The sequence below is a fragment of the Pithys albifrons genome, chromosome 28 (assembly GCF_047495875.1).
Source record: "Pithys albifrons albifrons isolate INPA30051 chromosome 28, PitAlb_v1, whole genome shotgun sequence".
In the NCBI taxonomy this organism is placed as follows: Eukaryota; Metazoa; Chordata; class Aves; order Passeriformes; family Thamnophilidae; genus Pithys; species Pithys albifrons.
In genome coordinates, this window is record NC_092485.1 from 4342384 (window position 1) to 4351576 (window position 9193).

General features: G+C 47.2%; 1 protein-coding gene across 7 annotated transcripts; it reads left to right on the forward strand.

Annotated features, from left to right (window-relative positions):
- Window positions 1–1581: 1581 nt before the first annotated feature.
- LOC139683452 (polymeric immunoglobulin receptor-like) lies at window positions 1582–8654 on the forward strand. 7 transcript variants are annotated; one of them, XM_071578605.1, is made up of 10 exons: window positions 1582–1756; window positions 2405–2512; window positions 3125–3466; window positions 3724–4041; window positions 4131–4460; window positions 5042–5261; window positions 6476–6588; window positions 7183–7348; window positions 7778–7823; window positions 8431–8654. In XM_071578605.1, the coding sequence occupies exons 2-10, from the start codon at window positions 2476–2478 to the stop codon at window positions 8494–8496; spliced, it is 1638 nt and encodes a 545-aa protein (XP_071434706.1). In that variant the 5' UTR covers window positions 1582–1756; window positions 2405–2475; the 3' UTR covers window positions 8497–8654. The 7 variants fall into 7 exon arrangements, with proteins under 7 accessions (XP_071434706.1, XP_071434705.1, XP_071434707.1 ...); XM_071578604.1 differs by having other exon boundaries at window positions 1583–1868; XM_071578606.1 differs by having other exon boundaries at window positions 1583–1868; window positions 7210–7348.
- Window positions 8655–9193: the final 539 nt, after the last annotated feature.

A 9193-nucleotide genomic window follows, 5' to 3' on the forward strand; every position in this document is an offset into this window, starting at 1 on the left:
GCTTGGAGCAACCTGGGCTGGTGGGAGGTGTCCCTGCCCACGGCAGGGGGTGGAACAAGATGAGCTTTAAGGTTCCTTCCAACCCCAACCATTCCCTGACTATTTGATTTTATGACTCAATAAAGTAACACTGAGTAGTGTCAGGGGGTTCCCACTTTATTGTGTTCCATTTTATTGCTAATACAAGGACAGTTCTATTGCTTTGCTACTGGTGTGGTAATAAATGTCCTCAGCCAGATTAGTTGAGCTGAAGCCCAGCCAGTATTGGGGAGTTTATTGCACAGGTTTGGTGCAAAACACAATTACTGCAATATCAGTAATCATATAATGATAAAGCAGAAGTGCTCAATGGAGGTTTATCTTCAGGCAGGGAGATCTCAAAGTGCTTCAATGATGGTTTTCCACAGAACCCAGTCTGGCCTTCAAAGCTTGTCTGCCCCCACGAGGGGAAGAGCAGAACTCTGGACCCACCAGCAGAACCAGGGCAGAACAAAGTGGTTTCTGCCAACCTTCCTCTGAACCCCACGCACTTCTCACATGGTGAGGGTGATCCTGCAACTCCTGGAGACACACAGAGTGCTGGCACCAGCTCAGGGCATTCTCAGAAGTGCCACAGGCGGATTTTTGTTTGCAATCAATCATTTTTATCTGAAGGAAAAGCAGACCAAAGTCTCTTGCAATGACACAAGTGTGAAATGCCTCTGTAGTTTTGAATCTATCAGCACATCTGCACCTCTCTCAATTAAGATTATTTGGTTAGTGCAAAAGAGGAACTGTGTGCAGGAACAAACCTCCTTTAGTTCCATCTTCAGATCCTGTGAGGCCACGGGCAAGGCCATTGCCCCAAAATAAACTGCAGTTGTCACAAACATCCCTGGGTTTGGGTGGTACCTGGGCAGAGTCTGGGTTTGGGGTTGGATGATGGTGCCTTTCCCAGGACAACACAACCCACCAGCTGATAAATTACAATTATTCAGTGGTTGGAATGCAGCAAAAATAAATTCAGAGATAAATCAATCACCACAAGATGACAAAGTACTGTCACACTGGGGGAGCAAATCCCAGGGAGAGTCCCAAGCTGCCTCTGAGCAGGGCAAAAAACCAGACAATCCAGCTCTTAAAAACTCATTTTACAGACTTGCAGACAGTTCCCAGAGCGTGGCTGGTGATGATGGTGATGTCCTTGTGGAAGAAGCATCACTCAGGGATGAATAACAGATTACCCCCTGCTTCACTCCCATTGCAGGGACTGTTCTGTAACAGAAGTTGAAGCAGAAACCATCTTTTTGTCCTGGATTCATAAAAAGTACAGAATCAAAAGACAGGCCCAAGCTGCATGAAGGCCTCAGGTTCATTCAGACCACAGCTGTGTGAGGGAACACACACAAAGTTCTGCCTGGAAGTGGCTCACAGCAAACACCACTTTACTACAAATATTTAGGGACAGGTGTTTTATGGTACAGCATTTTGTCTGCATTGCAGGGGAATTCCTCTCAAACTCTTCCCATTTCTGCCCCAACCTCTTCATCTTTTCTTTTTCCCCCTTCCATGGTGTCACCCACGTCATTAGGTGGCTAAAAATGCCCATTTTTGGGTTTCACCCTCAGTACATTGGTGGCATCGCTGCTGTTCCTCCAGGCACTTTGACCATCTCCAGTTTGCTCAGCAATGCACTTCTAAACTTCAGGAACATTTTAGTGCACCTATTTTAAACCCTAGACATCAATAGATGGAAAAAAGAATTCAACAACAAGAGGTGAGCAACAACTAACTGAGCTACAAGCTGCAAAACCCACTTTATTAAACTAAATTCAAGCTGGAATCAGAGCAGGAGAAGATTTCCAGCCCCAGAAGCATCACAATCTAAGGTAGGTGAGCCTCAATTTGCCCTTAAAATACTGTTGTTTGGAGAACAGTGCTATTGTACAGTGACTATCTGAGATATTTTGAGGGGGTTCATCTGCAGTTTGTAACAGATTTGAAATTTAGAGTAATTACTTCTATAGCAATAGAGGTAGTAGAGCCCATTTATGGTGATTTTTCTTCTTCTAAGGTTGTGTGCCTTCTTTTTCTTATTTTTTTCTTTCTTTTTTAAAACTATAAATTAAATTACTGGCTTTTTTTGGCCAAGAACACATGAAAAAAATTATGTGGACAAGGTGAATACTTTTGCATGTCCATGCCCAGTTATGCACAGCAGTTATGGATGGTGGCAGGATAACAGTTTAATCAGACAGGATTTAATGCAGGAGTGTGAGATCTGCAGAGCACTATTAGCACTTTTTTCCTAATTTTTGGGACAGGACATGTCACAGGCTGGGAGCCTGCTCTGCTCAGAGTTCCTGTCAGTGTTTTGCCTTGGCAGATCCCAGCCACAATCTCTCTCTCCTGTTTGTTAACACAGAAATCAGCAAAATCCCATCCCCAAGGTGAGATTTTTGAAGTTTGCTGAGTGAACACTGGTGAAGGCTGGACATGGTGGTTCTTTTCCTCTTAGCAGTTTTGCTGCAAGGTGAGTCACCAAGAAACCAAATCTCCAGCCAGCTCCTCTGATAAGAACAGGTAAAGCTGGAACTGGGGACACAGGTTGTGTTCTTCTGGCTAAATCCTCACTTGGACACTGGACACCTCCACCTGTAATATGGAAACCAGTCAAACCACCCTCCCTGCCCACTGGAAATCTGTAGAGAGGCACCAAAGCATGGCAAGAGCTGGGAGGAGAATCCCAGCAGCATCTGCAGGGAGGAGAAAGTTGCCAGATCAGGCAGAGTTTGCAAGTGCCAAAGGTTATTCTTAGGTATTTGCCATTAACTGCTGTCCTTGACCTTTAACTCCAGGGCTGGTGGGGGTCTGGAACATCCTGTAAGGGGCATGAAGGGTCTCCTCATCTGTGCTGTGGCACAGGGCAGTGGCTCTGTGCCACCAGTCCCCCTCAGGTGGGTGTGTAGCACTGAGGGAAGGTAACACACCACATCCAAAGTGAACTGTGGGCTCTCTGAGCCAGATGTCCCACTGGTGCCCCTGAGAATCCCACCCCTGGCTCGAAGGAGGAGTGCTGGGGTTTGCCAGGTGGCACCTGGTTGATTCTGAGTAACCAACAGCTTCTCCTTTCTCTCCCCAAAAGAGCCAGTCTCAGGCAGCCTGTACGGACCCAGGTTTCTGACAGGTGGGGTTGGAGGGTCCATCACCCACCAGTGCTTCTACTCCATCACACCAGCCAACAAATACGACCGAAAATACTGGTGTAAAATAGCAGAAAACGGAGTTTGCTACACCATCATCTCCTCAACTGACTTCACCTCCGAGGAGTACGTGGGGCGAGTGTCCCTGCAGGACGTCCCCCAGAACGGCACCTTCGCAGTGACAATGACAGGGCTGCAGAGCAGTGACACCGGGAGGTACCGATGTGGCATCGGCCCCACCAGGGGGGGTCTCTACGCCAGCCTGAACCTGACGGTTTTGGCAGGTAAGTTTTGGAGGAGGGGGGGACAGGGAGGCTCTGCTGCACCAGCAGCTCCTGGAAGCAGGTTGGGGTCAGATGTTGGAGCATCCACACACAGCAGGTGTGGCAGCTTTTCCTACCCCATGCTGTCAACCAGGTATTTACTACAAAGAGGTATAAAAGCACAGAGATTTGGACAAATCAGCTGTTCATAAATGTGAAAGGAAACTCTCCTCCCTGGCTGTGTGCTGGACAGTCCCTGTCCTGCTCTCTCCCTGCAGATGCTGCTGTGTCGAGGCCACTCCAGCTCATCCAAGGTGAGCTCCATGGTTCTGTCACAGTCCTGTGTCCATCTGGGCACACCCAAGGTGGTGAGAAGAGGTTCTGGTGCAAAGTGGGAAGAACCAGCTGCACTCTCATAGCTGACTCTGATGGCTACATGGGAAGGAACTACCTCGGGCGAATCTTCATCACCCCTCAGGAGAGTTCTGGAGCTTTCAAAGTCTTGATAAATGACTTAATAAAGGAAGACTCAGGGCTGTACAGGTGTGGGATAGAAAGGCACAGCTCACAGGAGGTGGTTCTGCAGGTGACCACAGGTAGGACGGGGCACGAGGGGGCTGCACATGTTCCTCACAGTGCCAGATGAGAAGCATTAAATACTAATTCTGTTCCCTCCATCCCGCAGCCTCTGCTCTTCCCAGGAGACCCAAATTTCTCACTGGCTCAGTCAGAGGCTCCCTGTCCTTCAAGTGCCACTATGACCCCAAGAGGAGCTACGAGAAGAAGTCTTTGTGCAGGTGGGAGGGAGGGAGCTGCTCTCTGCTCCTGGACACCGATGGGTTTGTGCACGAATCCTTCAGAGGGCGAGTCCGGATCGCCGGCAGTGACCCCGAGCACGGCACGTACACGGTGGTGATGAGCCAACTGAGGCAGGAGGATGAAGGATGGTACTGGTGCAGGGCCCAAAGTGGGCACACAGAGCACACGTCCTCTGTGAAGCTGCACATCCACGAGGGTAGGTGGTGGCATGGCCTGGAACACAACGGGATGGTCATTAAGGTCCCTCCCAAACCAAACCATTCCATAACACCTTCCTGAGGAACATCAGCTCTACCTCTGGCCTTTGTTATTAGCAACCAGCTGAGGAGATGGTAAAGGTTTTCAGGGACATGAGCTGAGCTTTCAGATAAAATTTAATGGGTTTGAATTATATTATTGCTTATTTATGATGCAAACCCCCAGGATATGACACCCTGGTCAGGTGCAGCACAGAGACACGTGCCTGGCTCTGGGGATAAGCTCAAAGTTCTTGCAGTTTGAGAAACTGCAGTGTGTAAATACACAGATCCATGGAACTGCTCCTCTGGCAGAGAGAGAAATAGTGGGGTTAAAGTAGGAATGTTTGCCAAGTGTGAAGGTTTTCATTAGTGCTCCCAGGCTGCTTTCTGTAAGACTCAAGGGAAAGCAGAAACACTTGGGTCTGGTATTTCTTTTCATGCCGAGTTACAAGGTGAAATACACAAATCTGTGGTAACTCTAACATGTTGCCTCTGCAAAAACATGACTATTAAAGCCTCAAAATAATGTTCTCTGTAGAAATCTGCTCTTCACAAGACCCAGAAACAACCACTCCTGTGAAACCCATTTCATCAATTCCAGCTGCCTCCAGCACACCCACCACGGGCCTGATGGATGTGATGGGCACTGTCACCAAGGCCACCACAGTGGGCATTGTCACCAAGGCCACCAGCACCCTGCTGCCCACTGCCACCCCTGGCACCTTTGGAACCTCCCCAGGTGGAACCCGTCAGGAGAGGTAATTCCACAGCCACATTTCTCTGGCACCAACTTGGTATTTTACGACCCGTCTGCCCCAATGCCCAGGGCCCTGCAGAGGTTGTGCACAGGCTGCAAGTTGCAAACACCTGCAGGAGACATTAGAGGTTAGAGGAGCAGAAGGCAAGGTTACCTCATGTCCATGTACACATATCTTTGAACTTGTCTCCAAACCTTCTGGTGCTGCCCACTCCTGTGCACCAGGTGCCAGAGTCAACAGAGGTGCTCCTGTGTGTTTTGCTTTGCCCAGTACAGAGAAAGGAGCTTGGGAAACATCAGGCTTGAGCAATAACCTGGGGAATCTGTCCCTGCTGCACACTTGAGTGCACACCTTAGGCCAGCCCCTGCCCAGTGTTTGGTGCTCAGTGTTGCATCGGGAGTTTTCTTTGGACAAAGTTAATCAGAAGGCTGTGAGTATTTTGGCCAGTAATTATTCCATTCTAGTTCTCCGTACCAGGCCCTGTGGCTCGAGTGGTTTCCCAGGGAATTCACCTTCTGTGCTCCCTGTCAGGCAGGATGGCTGTGAGCAGCTCCACCACTTCTCACCCCAGCCATGCCCACCACCCAGTGGTGGGTGAAAGGATCTGTGGGCTGGTGCAGATGCCCCAGGCATTGCAGTGTCAGCCCTAACTGAACTGGACAAATCCTCACATCCAGTTCAGTATGGAAATGTGCACCTTGAGTCACATCTAACCCAGCATGAGAAGCACCATCCTCTCCATCCCCAGCCCGGAAGAGGAGGGGAGAGGAAATTACTAATCACAAATCATGCAAATCTTGTATAAAGGCTCTGACTTTTCACCATTCCTGGCAAAGCCCTCTCTGCCTGGGCAGCTCTGACAGCATTTATATCTTTTTTGCAAGAAGATGATGTGTAGACACCTCCCAACAGCATGAGGGTCTGTAACAACTCACAAAAAGGATGTGTGGGCCTTGCTTGTGAATTTGTGTTGTGATAAGAGCTTGTTTTCCTTTTGGAGGGGCTAATTCAGCTGCAGCACAAACCCCACACGGCAGAGCAGAGGCAGAAATGGCTTCCTCATAATAAGCCAAACTCCAGATCAAATGATTTCAACTCTCCTTGACTTTGTTGACTGTTTGGAGTTTCTATACTATTTGGGGTGAAAGCAACAGCCTGCATTAACCACATGAGTGAATCCAAATCCAGTTTAATTCAGTGATTCATCTTTCCAGCTCATCAGGTGAATCCCATCTGCTCCCAGTTGTGTTACCAGCTCTGGCTTTGCTGATTTCCATCACTGTCACTGTTCTCACCCTGGTCAAAATAAAACTTCAAAAGAAGATGGGTAAGTTGGCCTGGCAACACCTTTTGGGCTGCAGGGGTTGTTTTACTTGTGATTTCCAAGAGCTGGAGTCCAACCCATGGAATATTTCCATCCCTGGAGACACGTGGCCATGCTGTGGCCAGTGCAGCCTGAAAGTGCAGCTGTCATTGCAACCAAGCAAAGTCCTCCAGAACTTGTTTGGATTTATTTTTTTTTTGTTTTTAAATATGCTTATCCAAAAAGCAAATGAAGGAAATGGAAATCCTGAAGCCCTTCTGAAAGCAGGATTGTGTTTTTGTGGATAGAAGATTTATGGCTCCACGAGTGCTCAGAAATCCTGAGGTATAAAGAGCAGGGACCTGCGTGGCATGAGCAGCTTCTGGAACCAAATCCAGCTCGTTCAGTGCAAATCTGCACCCAAAAATCCCCTCTAATTACTGAGTGTGCAAAAATATGTGCATATTTCTAGAACGTAGAGATAAATTTAGGCACAGAAAACCTTCAGTGAAAGGAAATACATTTTTCACAAGAATGAAACTGGGAAATAACGGATCTGATCTGGTGTCTGAGATGCTGGAATACCTGAAGAGGCATTGATGGAGATGTGCCCTCCAGGGCATCCATGTGGATTTTGTTTTAAAGGAGGAGAAAGAGGCACCCCTGGGAACCTGGAGGCAACGACGGTTCAGGCTGGTCCAAGCCCTGCAGAAAACCAAACCATGGAGGAAACCCCGAGCCTGGAAAAAGTGCAGGAGTGCAAGATGGACTGTGGCAAATGTAGGTGGGTGTTCTCTGTAACTGGCTTTGCAGGTGTCAGTTCCCTTGGTAGAAGAGAATAAACCCAAATTTTAAGCAGAGAATTTGTGGCTTATCAAGTGAAATTCCTTCCCAGGAGACACACCAGGTTTGCAGTCCAGGAATTACAATCCACAATCCAGGACTTGTGTTCTGCTTCCAAACTGCTGCCTTTACTCCTTACCAAGAAATGTTAAGCCACAGATTTCAAAAGACTTGGATTAATTCCTATATAAAGTTCATAAATTTATTATGGTGTTGATTACAATTTTTGCTTACATGTAGTAAACCCGTTATCGCTCTTCCTGTTTGATTCACTGAAATCTGATGCTTATCACCTTTTTCAATGTATCCCAGAAGTAATTATTGTTCTCTGTGTTGCAACCTCATAATTCTTTTCTGTCCTACTGTGCAGGAAAATCTCTGCTGTCCTTGGAAGATTCAGGATCATCAACTTCTATGTAAGAGCCTCTGTCTTCTGGCAAAATAAAAGTACATTGGGTCTGTCTCAGAACGTTAATTCTCTTCAGAGAGAAGCTCATGGAGAAAACCCCTGAGCAAATACTTTAAAACCATCTGATCTGTGGAAATTTGTATCAGTCAAAAGTACTCCATTAAAAAAAATTATTGAAATAGTGGTTCAAAAGTTTGATGGTGGTATTTCATATCCTCATTATGCTTCATTTAGAGCCAAGAGGGATCTTACAGTCCTAAATCTAAATAATTCAATGAAAAAAGTGCATCTCTCCTAAAACCTCAAAAATAAACATTCAGCATTCTGTGAAAAACTTCTAAAAATGAGAACAAACCCCACTATTTGCTACTTGTGCCTTTTGTTCCCAGATATCTGGGATAATTCTCCCCAGTCTTAGCAGGAGGTTGACTCCAGAAGTCCCCTCTGGGCCAGGTTTTCCCATCTTTTTGTTCCCAGGACTCCCTGAAATATCAGACCCATTTAAAATATCAAGTTTGGCATAAAAACAGAAACCCCCATGAAATCACTTGCAAAAATATTAAAAAAGAGGCAATGGCAAATCACAGCTTTTCTTGTGTTTTGTTATTTTCCAGATTTCCTATGGGGAAAAAATACTTTTCAAGGTGACTGAAGAAGACCTGAGCCAGAACCTTCTGTGAAAGCCCCTTTGGAAAGCCAAGGCAGGGCCATGAAGTGCCAGACACCCAGAACCCCTCGTTGCCCCCTGCCCTGCTCAGAACCCAAACAGCCTTTCTTGGGAGCTGAATCCCAGATGGCACCTGCTGTGTGTTTGGCAGAACACAGAATAAAATAATGCACCTGGAATCTGGCTCTTTGTGTGCAGCTCTGACTTGCAGAGCAAAGAACCCCGAGGGAAAGGAATGGGAGAGAAGGACCCTCATGGCTTGAGGCAAGAAATCAGAGAATCCCAGGCTGGTTTGGGTTGGAAGGGACCTTAAAGCTCATCTCATTCCACCTTCTGCCATGGGCAGGGACACCTCCCACTAGACCAGTAAAACTGAGACTTTGCTCAGAAAAATAAGGATTTTCTGATCTTTTTTAAAAAATCCTGATTCATTAAGTCATTTTGCTACACAACCCACATCTGATTTCAGCTTGTCAGACACTCCCACTCCCAAGTGTTGGTTTCCCTTCACCCCCTCTGCAGAACCATCCCCAGCCTCAAAGCCAGATCAGCTCAGCCCAAACACAAAGAGCAGCTCTGGTTTGTACTCTCAGGCTTCATGCCATGTTCCAGCTGGGCTTTGGCCCTCCCCAGTGAAAGCAATCCGAAGGTTGTTTGTTTTCTGGAGATGCCAAAACGCTTTGGAACCTGTGACTTGGCAGGAGAATGTT

Excerpts from the sequence above, each read along its gene's own strand:
- LOC139683452 (XM_071578605.1), top strand. The coding sequence starts at position 2,476 with ATGGTGGTTCTTTTCCTCTTAGCAGTTTTGCTGCAAG. Across the intron at positions 2,513-3,124 it reads CTTAGCAGTTTTGCTGCAAG|AGCCAGTCTCAGGCAGCCTG; the intron begins GTGAGTCACCAA and ends TCTCCCCAAAAG. Across the intron at positions 7,824-8,430 it reads TCAGGATCATCAACTTCTAT|ATTTCCTATGGGGAAAAAAT; the intron begins GTAAGAGCCTCT and ends GTTATTTTCCAG.